This window comes from Sinocyclocheilus rhinocerous, unplaced genomic scaffold (genome assembly GCF_001515625.1).
Source record: "Sinocyclocheilus rhinocerous isolate Xijiao unplaced genomic scaffold, SAMN03320098_v1.1 scaffold166, whole genome shotgun sequence".
NCBI classification, from domain to species: domain Eukaryota; kingdom Metazoa; phylum Chordata; class Actinopteri; order Cypriniformes; family Cyprinidae; genus Sinocyclocheilus; species Sinocyclocheilus rhinocerous.
The window spans coordinates 2,745,153-2,759,680 of record NW_015633186.1 but is presented as its reverse complement, the minus strand read 5'-3'; the positions used below and the strand labels follow the sequence as shown (position 1 = coordinate 2,759,680).

Genomic DNA, 14,528 nt, shown 5'->3' with positions numbered 1-14,528 from the left:
TATGAAGCGGATGCAAGAGATATCTCATGTATCATGTCTTAGTAGATCCTGCTATTTTAGTAGCATTGAGACTTTAAGTTATTGGTTTTATAATAGTTTTTTATTCTCATATTTACCTTTTTTTTGTAATTTAAATGTGTAATTTTCCAGTTTATTGTTTATTTTTATATTTTCAATATTCACTGTAATTTTAAAGTTGTAATTTTGTTGTCTGTTTTTGACATTTTTTGCAACTGCAATGTCTGCAGTTTTTATAAATTTTATTTCAGTTTTAGTTATTTTAGTACATTAAGTTAAACTAAATAAAATGAGAAATGCTGCCTATGCAACTAGCTGTAATAAAAAATAATTAGCCTACATTTTCATTTAACGTTCAGTAATGGCATTTTTTTATGGTTTTAGGTTTAGTGAACTATAATAACCCCAATTTTTGAAAAAGTTAAAATGTGCATGAAAAATAATGAATATGGCTTTAATTTTACATACAAACATTAAATAATCAATAATGTTTAGAAAAAAACCAAACGCCCCCATGCTTATCTTTTAGAAATATTAAATGGACAATATGCAATGCAAAGAATAAATTATATCAAGATTTAAAAATGACAATTAAAGCAGTTAGACTCACCCAGAGTTTACATAGAAACCAATATAAAATAGGCTGTTACCTAGAAACATAATTAGCACATATACAGTCTTCATGTCTACATAAAGCCTATGGTATTTTTATTATTTCACATGTTATTATACATGCAATAAGGTGGTGGAAGTCAACTTCTTTCACTCACATCACTTCAATGGCACAATTCCACACCACCATCAACACACTGATGGTGAGATTTAGACAGGATTCCGTGGGAAAGAATATTTCCTTTTTGCACATCTTTAGTCTAATGTTAACTTGGCACAGCCTTGATATTACAGAAAAAAGCATGTATGAATTAGTAATGGATTAACATAGCACAGTTAACATTCAGACATTTAACATTGTTTTATTATGTTAAATGTAGCTGTCATTGTAGGCTCTTGGATTCAAAGTGACGATCTGGCGTGAGACTGGAAACGTTGAATACGGAAAGGTGAGAGGTCGTGTGAGGGAACCTGCCCCATGGCCAATTGAGAGAGCAATTTCCCTATGATAGGGCCGAACTTGAAGCCGTGGCCTGCGGAGAAAGAATGAGAAAAAAACAAATCACATTTGCTGAGAGGTGAATCATCATAGGATGCAGTTTACATGCATTCAATCCACTGGGATAAAAGCAGCGCACCTCACAGGAATCTACAGCGACCCTTCTATAAATAGCCATTATCTGTCGTCCACTGTCTGACTCAGAAAGCCTTTGCATGAGAGAGCATGGAGAGAGAGAAAACCCCCTCAAATCATGCTGGCACTGTAAGGATAAAAGAAACTCCTGAGAAACAGACATCAGTCATTGAATGGCCACTAAGATGCTTTTCAGATGTCTCACACAAAGCAGTGTGTAAGCAAGGAGAACCCCTTCACCTATTGAAGTCTGCCCAGATAACCGCACCGCTGGAGGTGAGAGGATTCATGAAGATGGGTCAGACTATCGTAGGTGCCACAAGGAGCAGAGGTTCACAAGTAAACTGAACAAGACATAAAGGCCCAGACTGACTCACTGAACTGTGCTCACGTGCTGAGCTCAACCACAGGTAGAAACTCTGGATACATTCATCCACCTGCCAAACTCAAACAACACACACCTGCTGAGATGAAAACAGCCCTCAGAAGGTTTCTACAGCTGCAAACATCACAAAGACAATTTTGAGTTAACATCTCAAGGATGGACAATCACCGAACAAGTGACCCCATCGGATTCACCTATATGTGACCCATTGCGGTCAAATGGGCGACTGGCACCATCACACCCACGGTCACAGGACATTTGTCTTTTGGGTGGGCTTTGGAAAAATGCTAAATTAAGAAAATTTGTCTCCCTTATTGAAGAGAGTGGACTGTCAGAGGATTCATTATAGCATGGTTGTGTACATGCATGTTTTCTCCGGTGTGTTAAAGAGATAATTTTAGCTTAAAATGAAAATTCTGTCATTATTACACACCTACATTTAATTCCATACCTATCTTTTATTCTTTCACTGGAGCACAAAAGGAGACATTTGGAATAATGTACACTACCATTTAAAAGTTTGTGGTCAGTTTGATTTGTTTGAAGATGTTTTTGAAAGAAGTCTCACCAAGGCTGCATTTATTTGATTAAAAATACAGTAAAAACAGTAATACTGTGAAATGTTATTACATAGCTGTTTTCTATGTGATTTATTCCTGTGACGGCAAACTGATTTTTCAGCATCATTACTCCAGTCTTCAGTGTCACATGATCCTTCAGTAATCATTCTAATATGCTGATTTGCTGCTCGAAAAAACATTTCTTATTATAAACGTTGAAAATAGTTGTGCTGCTTCATATTTTTGTGGAAACCGTGATCCATTTTTTTTTCAGGATTCTTCGATGAATACACAGTTTAAAAAGAACAGCATTTTACTGTTTATTATAATTTGTACAATTGTCTTTACAGTCGCTTTTGATTAATTTAACGTCTCTCTGCTGAATTAAAGTATAATCTTACTAACTCCAAATTTTTAAAAGGTAGTGTAAATGTCCATATTTTACATGCAATTACAATGAACAGAGACTTCTCCTTCTAAAGGGATGTAAAAACACCATAAAAGCATCATGAAATTGGTCCATATGAAACATGCACTATATTTCAGGTCTTTTGATGCCATATGACAGTTTTGTGAAAGAAACTGAAATGCAAGTTATTTTATTCACTGAAAATCTGAATATCTGTCCGAACTCTCCTTTTCAATTTCATGAGATACAGTAATATCTGATTCACGAACAATGTGATTTTCTCTTTTATAAATCAGCTGATAGAGTTCACAAAACTGACCTGGTTTTCAAATTCAACTCATTGACAAATAATGATCAAGTCAAAATGATTAACAGTCCACTGGAGGATAGGATTATGAGTGAATAATGGGTTAATTTTGGTCGGTTCCTCACACAAAGCTATTGTATGACTAGTCATGGAGACTGCTTTTATGATACTTTTCAGTCTTTTTTTGAAGCACTGACAGCTTTAGTCCCCATTTATTATACAGTAACTACATGGAAAAGTACAAACTGCACAACCTTCTGTGCTACACAGAAGAAAGCAAGTCATACTTTAGAGTAAATGATGTCAGAGTTTTCATTTTTGGGTGAACTATCTCTTTAAGACAGAGATGGAGCTGGGTAAGATGTTTAAAATGCACTGCATTCTTCTCCGACGCTCTCGGCTCTTGCCTTTGCGGACTGGGTGGCCGTTTGAAGTCTGCAAAGCTGGGCTGTGAGTGGATACGGCTCTGACCGGCAGACGGTCTCTGTTCTTCCTTAAACCCCACTGATGTGGCTGGGTATCCATGGCAACCGGAGGGTCTTGAGCTCAGAGCTTGGCTTGAGACAAATTCCGGGTGGAAAGAGGGGCAACTTCCCACCCAGAAGCTACGGTCTGTGTGTTTGCCCCTGAAACGAATCCAATTTGCACCCTTTAGTTTTTCCCAAGCCGCAAATACAACAGCTGCGCTGAGGGCAGGAGAGCAGCGGGGAGGCGAAACGCTGTCATTATGGCAGACAATAAAACGAGAAGAGGCAGGGAGAGGTTAATAGTGAGCATTCCTCCGCTCCTATCAGAGTTGTAATGTATTATTAAGGCAGAAGAATATATGTCATAAATCATTAGTGCGCGACGTGCCAGAGCATTGGGACGGTACCGGTACAGTGAGGCAGCCACACAATGCTTCCTGTGACACCTCCTTTAACCGGGACAATGCGTTACAAGATGAATAGCTACACCGTGCCGCCACAGTCGTGCTCAGCTGTACTGTATTTTTCTAACCCCTTCCCACCAAACGCCACTGCTGCTAACCAGCGCTTCTCTGAAGTGATTACCAGTGGAATTTAATTAGCCCCATAATTAGTCTAAGGAGGAGGTGATGGGAACAGATGGAACAAATGCCAGGTGAGCCCTTTGGCCCCCTGAGAGGCGAGTTTGGGAGCACGCAGGACCCGGGGAGCCAGCAACCGCCTTTAATTAGACGATAAAAGGCGCCCGCACTGGGGGCTTCGCTTCCTGTCCTTCACTAGCGCCCTGTTCCGTTCCCTCATTAAAAAGTTCAGATAGCTCTTCCAGTTGACGTGAGCGTGTGTGGCTGTGTTTTACAGGGACGGGTGTGTGCCGAATTCATTAGTGCTCTACTGACCTGAGAATCCAGCACCGATGATGATGTTGCCGTAGGTTGGGTGGGAATCAAGGACGAAGTTATGGTCTGGCGTGACCTACAAACAACCAAGCAGGGGAATGTTAAACATCATGACTGGATGGTAATTATTTGTGCAAATATTTGACCTTTTTGTACTCCGAACATGCATGCGGCATGAATTATGTGTGCTGTGTTTGAATTGAACTTAAAAATTAAAAAGCTGCTTAAGAGATAAGCCACTACATGCCTGAAATTGCTAATGAACAAATTGACTTAGTGATTTAGTAATGACAAACATTTCATTGAATGTCTAGTTGGGGTGTACGATACCATTTAAAAGTTTGGGCTTGGTAATATTTATTTTCTTTTAAAGAAATTAATCATTTTATTTAGCAAGAATGCATTAAGTTGGTCAAAAGTTACAGTAAAAACATTTATAATGCTACAAAAATTATTTCTGTTGATAAAAGAATCCTGAAAAAAAAAAAGTCAAAAAGTTGTAACTCTTTTCAACATCGATCATAATAAGAAATGTTTCTTGAGCACCAAATCATCATATTTTAATAATTTCTGAAAGATTATGTGATACTGAAGACTGGAGAAATGGCTGCTGAAAATTCAGCTTTGCCATCACAGGATTAAATTAAATTTAAAAATATATTCCAATCGAAAAAGGTATTTGAAATTGTAATAATATCTCACAATATTTGTGTTTTTACTGTACTTTTGATCAAATAAGAGACTTATTTCAAACACTTCAAAAAAAAAATCCTACTGACCCCAAATTTAGTCACTTCACTTCTAAAGATTTTCACTTTACTCTAAACAAATGTAATTTCTGACTACTACTAACAAACCTATTCAACAGAAATTAGCCTTTTGATAAATTTTGAGCCACCTGATATTTTTCCTTTTAAGTATGAAAATAATCAATACTGTGGTTGGCTGACTGAGACGTTGTTCTGTAGATGGTATCGAAGAGGACAGCTCTGTACATCATGCTACTAGGTAACCGTTTTATATGGTTCCACTCAGTTTCTTGCTTTAATACTGAACTTTATCTCTGTGTGCTCACCGGCGTTCTGTGGAGCTCCTGACAGGGCAGTCAAGGGTAGTTTATAAAGGATTTAGGTTGTGTTGCATCACCGCTGTCCTGTTTCATGACTGATGTGATTGTACCTTGCATTTGTAAGTTGTTTGTATTATTTTTTCATTTCAGCCATTCGGATGGAAACTTTGTTTAGTCATGCAGAAGTTTACAGAGCAGCTGAAAACCTGCTCTGAAAGAACTGACTTTTTTGATGTGCTGATGCATTAAATGAGAGGCTAACACCACGTCCCAACCAGATGCGATGCGACAAGTTTCCCATGACAAGCAATTTGTCTGTCCACACTGAATGTGAAACCGCAGCGTGATGTGACACAATCACAACCAATCAGAACATCAGGGTTCCCACTTTTTTTGACCAGTGAATTTCCATGACCTTTCCAGACATTTGTGATGACTGAATGTTTTTTATTTTTTTATTTTAGAAATCATCGTAGAGAGTTTCATTTGATTACCATGTATCTGTTAGCATGTATCTGTCAAGAAATATTTTTTTAAAGGGGTCATATGATGCGATTTCAAGTTTTCCTTTCTCTTTGGAGTGTTACAAGCTGATTGTGCATTGATAAGATCCCTGAAGTTGCAAAGACTAAAGTCTCAAAACCAAAGAGATATTCAAATGATTTGTTTTTAATAAAAAATTTTTTTTTAATGAATTAAAAACAATACTATATATATTTTAAAAATATTTAATACTATTAATATTTTTATTAATAATATACCATTACATAATTATATATTTTAATGACATTTCAAGGCCTGTAAATCATAATTTTAAAATTCTCTGATTTGTTTTCTAAGACTCCGGTTTTTTTGATGTTCACTGTAATATACAGGACTTCAGAGAGATTAGATTTCACTGTGAAATAGATATCGAAATCAAGCGACCCACAAAATATCCTGTCGTGGTCACATCTGGTTAAGTCAGATTTACAAATAGCTTTAATGGCTTGTCACCATATCAGGTGTGTCTGGTTAAGATACGCTATAATTCTGCGTGTCTAGAACAAAAAAATCTATTTAAAATCCAAGTAGAACCAAAATAAATGGCTTGGTTCAATTCCAGCAACCATTCAATCAAATGACATGTCAGAATAAAATATGAGCCATGCATTCAAATATCTTTCTTCTCTCCACATGAGGATGAAAGTTTGGTCCGGACACACAGTGATGGCACCTGAGGACGAGTAATGAAGCGACTCACCGTGTACATGCAGCTCTCCACCACAGCAGGCACTGGCACCAGCCCAGGGAGACAGCGGGTGACGAAACGCACCAGAATATCGATGTCCCCTCTATCCGTCTGTTTATCTCGCTCATCCGGTTCGGTCTCACTGCCCATGTGGTAACACACCTGCTCAGACACATGCACGCACACCATGGTCCATAAAAACAGTCTGACCTATGATACACTACGGATCTGTGATCCACCGCTCGGTATGCTTGGAGGAGCAGCAGATATACATGCAGAAGCCAGGCTCCAGCGACTGGAGCAGACATAATGCATCTAACATGACACAGCCATCTGTGCTCTCCCATTCAGCCTTGCTAAGTGTGATGAGACTGAAGACTCCTGCTGGGCTCTCCCGCATACTGAAATCGGGCCATTAGTACTGGGAGAACAGACCAGAGGAGAGTGCTGCTTCTCTGCTTTTGTAAAAGCATCGAGGTCCATGGATCCATTCAGAGAGCTATAGAACCACTCCTGTTTGCACTTGCATCTGATGCACTCGAACTCTGAGTGGAGATGTGTGCTGTATTGCTACATGAGGGAATTGTGGATTAATTAACAAAAAATGAAAACTATGGACTATCAGAGACTACCAGTCTCTGGTGGCTTTTTTATGAGATGTGGGCAGGCAATTGCATTAATGAAATGGTTTGTGGTACATACTTATATAGTAGTTTAGGACAGGCTATATCTATTGTTTCCATGGAGAAGTGGTCTTTCAAATAAAAAATATTGGACAAACAGGAAAGAAGGTTTAAGTTGTGGTTGAAACTTTTTTTTGTTTGTTTTTACATTTTTGTCACTATTTTTAAGTGAAACGTGGTGCGGACAGGATCCAGTTTAATTTGATTCTATTCTATTATAGTACTTATTCAAATTTTTAATTTGCCTTTAAATAGGTATTATATATATATTTGGTACTTTTACATTTTTTAAATTTCTATTTAGATTTAATTTGTTTTTATTTTAGTTTTTGTAATTTTGTTACTTATCTCAGATAGATGCCAAATTTAATTTCGCTTAATTTTGTGTGTGTAATATTTACATTTTATTGTATTTCAGCTTTATTTCAATTAACAAAAATATTTTTAATATTTCATAGTTTTACTAAACAATTCAAAATGACGCAAGTAAGACCTGAAACTGAGCACCACAAAGTTAACCACCAGGCCATGGCTTTAATCAAACCTGTTCTTTTAAAAGCAGCATCCCTCCTGTCACTCACCTTCATTAGTCCTGGATACTCATTGGATGGAAGGCCGTAAATATCATATTCCCCCTCTTTTGGCTCCATCTCTATAAAACATGGGAAACTCTGGCCGACACTGTAGGTGCCTGGGATCTCCTCCTTCCAGTAGCATACGTTAATCTTTACAACCTGCCCAGAAAAAAACGAGAGATTCAAAGTCCTTTCACTCTTATTTTCTTTGCGCACAAAAAGTATTCTCGTAGCTTCATATAATTAATGTTGAACCACTGATGTCACATCCTTACTACCTTTCTGGGCCTTGAATGTTTCAGTTGCGTTGCTGTCTATGGAGGGTCAGAAAGCTCTCGGATTTCATCAAAAATATCTTAATTTGTGTATGAAGATGAATGAATGTCTTATGGGTTTGGACGACATGAGGGTGAGTAATTAATGACACAATTTTCATTTTTGGGTGAACTATCCCTTTAACTCACTTCAGAGTAAATGTAATAAGCAGTAAGGAATCGCTAGCTCAGAATAGTCCAGCCTGTCTTCTCATTCAGAGACCATAAAAAATCACCAGTGCACAAATTCATTGCTCATATATTGTTGTGCTCACCCAAGCGCAGACTTTCAAGCATGTGCTATCCTGAAAAATGCAATTCCAATTCTAGGTCCAATTCGGAGTTTAACTAACACAGAATTCTTTTTCCATCACTTCTCTAGTGGCGTGTGACACATAAGAGATCTCGGTGGACTGGAGACTCTGGGAGCTGTTTATAGGATCGGGAGGTGAGTATAGGGTGGTTTCTGTGCATTCACAAATAACTCACTTTTCATTCTGCCCAGGGGTGTAATCTAGATCAATCTATATGTGCCTGTGTGTGTTTCACAAGCTATGGCTGATGCCTTATATATTCCCATGCTTCCATTTTTCAGAACCTGTTTTCCAAACCCAGACATTTCACACTGATATATTGTTCCATGATGCCTTTAAAGAAAAAAAGAAGAAAGAAAAAGAGAGAAAGAGAACGAATGTACGTACAAACAAACAAACGTAAGAGAAATGAAAAAAATGGATGGATGGGAAGAAAGAAGGGGAGTAAATGTATGGATGGATGGAAAAAGAGTAAATAAATATGGTAAAATAAAGAGTGTAAGCAGGTGAAAATATAACAAAAGGATCAGATTAAATAAGGAAAATAGCTGAAAGAAATAATGTTAGAAAGAATGAAAGAAATTGTGTAGGTGAGAAGTAGTAAATGAATGGACTGACGGATGGAAAAGGGGAGTAAATGAAATGGAAAAAAAGTAAATGAATGAATGAGTAAATGAAAAAAAGGGGAGTACATGAATAAACAGATGGATGCATGGATGGATAGGTGGCTGGATGGAAGAAAGAAAGAAGGGGAGTAAATCCATGGATGGATGGAAAAAATGAGTAGATGAGAATGAATGAGTAAACGGATGAAATAAAGAGGATAAATAGGTGAAGAAAGAAATATAACGTATGAGTGAAAGAAATAATGTGAAAGAAAGAAAGAATGAATGAATGAACGAATGAATGAAGGTAAGAGAAATTAAAAAAAATGGATGGGAGGAAAGAAGGGGAGTAAATGTATACAGTAGATGAATTAATGGAAAAAGAGTAAATAAATATGGTAAAATAAAGAGGGTAAGCAGGTGAAGAAAAATATAACATGGCTGGATAGCAGAAAGCAAGCAAGCAAGCAAAGAAAGAAATTGTGTAGGTAAGGAAAACTAAAAAAGGTGGATGGATGGATGGATGGATGGATGGATAGGCAGATGAATAAAAAAGGGGAGTAAATGAATAAACAGATGGATGAAATAAAGAGGGTAAATAGGTGAAGAAAGAAATCAACAAATGGATGGATGAATGAATGAAATAATGTGAAAGAAAGAAAGAAAGAAAACAAGGTAAGTATATGGATGGATGAAATAAAAAGAACAATTTGGTTAGTGAATGAAAGAAAGAAAAAGAATGGATGAAAGAAAGAAGGTAAGTAGTTAATTGAATGAATGAATGAATGAATAGATGAGTAAATGAAAGAGGGATGGCTGGATGTCTGCTGAACCTTGAGCGGGAGCTGCAGTCCTGTGTGTCTCAGTAGAGTGTTGGCCCAGGGTCCTGCAGTGATCACCAGACTCCTCCCTCTGTACACTCCAGAGTCCGTCGTTACAGTGACCTCCGCACCAGGCCTGATGTCAATTACTTTCTCCCCGTCCTTTATCACACCCCCACAGGACTGAAACAGCCTCTGAAAAACACAGAGACCAACAGATTCAAATCACTTCAGTCTGATAACAGCATGCTCAACTTTACTGCATAGACAAAACTTCTTCAAAACACCTCATCTATGACAGAAAATCCTAATCAGAGCAGTGAGGAGAGACTGGTTAAAATTTAACAGGGGCTGAGTTTGACAGAGAGGGATGTCAACGGGGATCAGTTAAAACTGTTCTTCTTCAAAACACCTCATCTATGACAGAAAATCCTAATAAGAGCAGTGAGGAGAGACTGGCTAAAATTTAACAAGGGCTGAGTTTGACACAGAGAGATGTCAGTGGGGATCAGTTAAAACGGGAAAAAGCTGGTCAGATTCGGGCAACAGATAATGAAAGAGTTTCCTTAGTGAGAGCCAACAGGGAGCTTATCACTGCACACTGTAGCTGCTGTAGGCAGAGCTTATTGAATCCAGAGAGGCATTGTGTATAAAAGTGCATGGCCATATTCCCTAGAAAGGGTGTAAGGAGCCTTTAACAAGCTAGTTTGCAGCCATATCTTATCTTTGAAAGCTTTAAAAAGCACGGTGAATGCGACACTGAAGTACAGTTATGTACACAAAGAACATTGCTCAATGCCTTTCTGACATTGAAAGTTTAGGAGTTTTCACACAGTAAGAGATTTACTTCCACTGTATGCTGAATTTCACAGTACTTGCTTAAACTGAACTCTTATCTGAGAATAAAAAATAATTCTTTTATTAATTACAACAGCATTTATCATCAAAAGGGGAATCTGACATTTCAAACAAATGGCTACCCTTTATTGTACCTAAAACTCGTGTCATGTGATCCCCCCCCCCATTTCAGTAATACTTCTGTGAGGAGAGACACAATCGGTCCAAAGCAGGTTTTGGAACGGTTGCAAATGTACTAATTTTGCATACATAATTAGATGAGCATCTGATAGCTTTGAGTTGCCAAGCTAAATATAAGATTGACATGTGAAATTCCAACAGCCTCCCAGAGATGATTTTAAATAAATATTTTAATAAAATGGTTCATTTTATGAGTTTTCTATTTTAATATATTTTTCATTTTATTTTATTCTGTGATGGCAAGGCTGAATTTTCAGCAGACATTACTCCAGTCTTCATTGTCACATGATCCTTTAGAAATAATTCTAACATGCTATTTCGGTGCTCAAGGAACATTTCTTGGAAGAATTACATAACTTACTAAGTAACATTTTTAAAAAATAAGTTATAAGTGTTTTACTGTCACTTTTGATCAATTTAATGCATCCTTGCTGAATATAAAAGCATTAATTTCTTTAAAATCAATCAATCAGTCTTACTGATCCTAAACTTTTGTACAGTAGTGTACATGATCAGCTGACCTGCACAGCTCGGAGAGCCCTGTCCGCATACAGCACGCCAGCAAAGGTGTCTATCAGCGCTCCGTTCCCATCAGCGAGATTCACATTGGGAATGTGCTGGCTGAATTCCTGCTTCTCCAGAAACACTGTGGGAATCTTGTGCCTTTGCATCGTGGCCTTTAGGCGTGAGAAACCCTCTCCGTTTTCTGGACCCATAACCAGTAAGCCAGTGCGCCTGTGAGGAGAAGTTCATAAGATGACCATGTTAAACAGCTGTACCTTGATTTAGGTGGAAGTGCTTAGAGGCATGTATAAATTGTGCAATGTGCCGTCTGCGCCTGCTTGTGATGCAGGTGTCTTAATGTGAGGAGTTATGGCAGTATGGATGAGAGGTTGGGAACACAGGCTTTAAATCAACAATGTGTGATAGATGGTCGTGCTGTTTTCTGTGGATACTGTTTTTCAAGGCCTACTTCATCTGCCAGCCATCATGATGCACGGGCAGCGTGAGTTCACAGGTCCAAGTCATTCATCAGAGATTTTTATGACTGAATCCCCCATTGTGTGTGTGTGTTTGATTGGGGACACTGAAAGAAGGACTCCATGTCACATTAGTCAATGCCCTTGTGCCTAATAGCGAACAGTCACATCATGGTGGGGCAAGATCCTTGCTGAGGTAATTTTAATACCATCTGAATCAAAAGTGTATAGAACTTTCTCACAACCTTACTGTTTCTCAACTACCCCGGGGGTCCTATGAGAAATATAAACCTGTCCTGGTTAGGAATGTCCATAATTGCAGCATCCTCATTTATTTTGACCTTCGCTGAACACTGTAACTAAAGTTAAATTTGTCCCTGCACTGCCTGTCAAATATTTATTATGGATTTTGACCTTTTTGGCAGCTCTCTGGGTAAAATAACAGTTGGTGGTTCAAGCTGCCGGCATCCCATCTGATGTAAAAAGAAAATGTAATCACTAAGAGTCAGAACAGCCACTGTAAGTGTGTCAGGTGCGATCTTCACCATAATTAATTAAATCTCTTGATTATATTAATAATATTGTAATATTTAGAAGTACCCTGGGCAAAGTGGTGCTTTGGACAATATCTGCATGAATCTGTATCATTTTGCGAGGACACTGCATTGTAAATGGGCAACATAAACTGTGTAACTATTTAATTTGTTAAATAAAAAACTAATTCAAAACAGAAAAATACTAGGTCTATGTATAATAAAGCATCTCTAAACTTTGTTCTAATTAGTCGGTTATATAATAATCTTAACTAGCAAGCAATCAATAAAGCTAAAAGGTGTGCTGAATCGATAATCCTCAGGGAAAAAAAAGACTTTGTGTATACACTATCACCAATTAACAAAAATTAATACTTAAATTCTGTAAGGATGCATTAAATTGATCAAAAGTGACATTCAAACTTTCTATTCATCAAAGAAATAACAGTTTCCACAAAAATATTAAACAGCACACCAGTCTTCAACATTGATAAAATAAGAAATGTTTCTCGAGCACCAAATCAGCATATTAGAATGATTTCTGAAATATCATGTGACACTAAAGACTAGAGTAATGGCTACTGGAAATTTTTGCTCTGACTGACATTATGCAATCAAAAAGAAAATCATTAATGCTGGTCTTAAATGATAATTGCAAGTCACTTTATAGCATTTACTCCATAAAATTAAGATTTATTCTCCAAAACCCCAGTTTGCAAATGACTTTCCATAACCACCACATCCACACAAATGACCCTCTCATCTAAATGAATACTAATCCTGTCCAAATCAGTAATATTTTTAATAACTGTAACTTGTTTGGAAAGCAAGTGCCATCTAAATAGTTCAAAGAAGAGAACAAATCCAGCATTCTTTAAAATCTTGCACACATTTTTCACTCGCTGCCCGGCAGTCTCTGAGATGCTCAAGGGCACAGGTGGCCTCTCATCAGGACCCATCCGTCAGAGAGCTGAGATGGATAGCAGCGAGAGAAAGAGGAAGGCGCCTGATTCTGCATCAAGGCTGAGTGGGCTTGATCCACTCGTGATCCATTACACCTCTCAGACACTGTAAAAACAAGTGCGCCCCATGGTCCATAGATGATGCTCAGGGACTAGAATGAAAATGCTCCTTTAAAGTTATGGGTGAGGGGCGGCTATGACAGTCTGCAAGTTTCGGTGCACAGCGTCTGCGTGTTGCATTGTGGAGAAAAAATTTCATCATTCTTACTTAGATGCTTACAAACATTACCTGTACAGTTCAACACCTGCTTCTCTCTCAAGCTGAGCCCAGAGCTCATAGCTTTCGTGCATCATCTGTACGTAGAAATCTTCCTCATAGGTTTTCCGTATAACCCTGGTTTGGCCGTGAGAGCTCCCTCTGGAGTGGGGCAAAACAAACTGGGGAGAAAGAAGGAATTCAAAGAATATTGTAATAATAATCCCACTGGACTTGCATTGACTTTGTTTTAGTAAAAAAACAAATCTACCTTAACAGTCAAGTCCATATGCAAGTATTAATGTGGTCTCTTACATTTACTTTATTGCTTTAGGTGAGCATTCTGCCTTTATAAATTTACTAACATTTGTTTTATGCTGTCATTTAAATCATAACAAGGCTGAGCAAATGATTTAGAAATACTGCATACTGCACCGACCTGCTCCAGCAGTAGAGTTTTCTGCTTGTTTTTGGCCAGCTGATAGGCAGTGCAGGACCCCTGGATCCCTGCGCCAATGACGATGCAGTCGTACACTTCAGACGACATTTCCAGCTTTAATTCTCTCTCGTAAGATTCTTCTGACACACAAACACGACGAACTTGCATTGACCTCCTTTTCCTATTAGTTCAAAGTTCTCCGGTTTCAGTTATGTAACCATGATCAGCTGAATGTAAGACCCGCCTTCAGGGTTTACAGCACAAGAACGTTTTACGAACACTTAACTCCTTGTGGATATCGTGCACTAGACGAGAAAATAAGTTATTTCAGACAGCCATCAAGAACAGATTCAATAGCCTATTCACCATGACATAATTACGTCTCTGACACGCGGCGTAAAACAAGCTTTCTGAGTAGTA

The 14,528-nt window shown here is 38.0% G+C and overlaps 1 protein-coding gene across 1 annotated transcript; it reads right to left on the bottom strand.

The window, feature by feature from the left end:
• Nucleotides 1–456: 456 nt before the first annotated feature.
• On the bottom strand, nt 457–14,307 carry pipox (pipecolic acid oxidase). The gene is made up of 8 exons (XM_016557061.1): nt 14,109–14,307; nt 13,703–13,851; nt 11,460–11,673; nt 9,913–10,095; nt 7,853–8,005; nt 6,601–6,750; nt 4,289–4,364; nt 457–1,163 (listed from the first exon to the last, which is right to left on the bottom strand). The coding sequence occupies exons 1-8, from the start codon at nt 14,274–14,276 to the stop codon at nt 1,033–1,035; spliced, it is 1,224 nt and encodes a 407-aa protein (XP_016412547.1). The 5' UTR covers nt 14,277–14,307; the 3' UTR covers nt 457–1,032.
• Between the last annotated feature and the right edge of the window lie 221 nt (nt 14,308–14,528).

Excerpts from the sequence above, each read along its gene's own strand:
- pipox (XM_016557061.1), bottom strand. The coding sequence starts at position 14,276 with ATGCAAGTTCGTCGTGTTTGTGTGTCAGAAGAATCTTACGAGAGAGAA. Across the intron at positions 13,852-14,108 it reads AAACTCTACTGCTGGAGCAG|TTTGTTTTGCCCCACTCCAG; the intron begins GTCGGTGCAGTA and ends CTTTCTCCCCAG. Across the intron at positions 10,096-11,459 it reads GGGCTCTCCGAGCTGTGCAG|AGGCTGTTTCAGTCCTGTGG; the intron begins GTCAGCTGATCA and ends TGTGTTTTTCAG.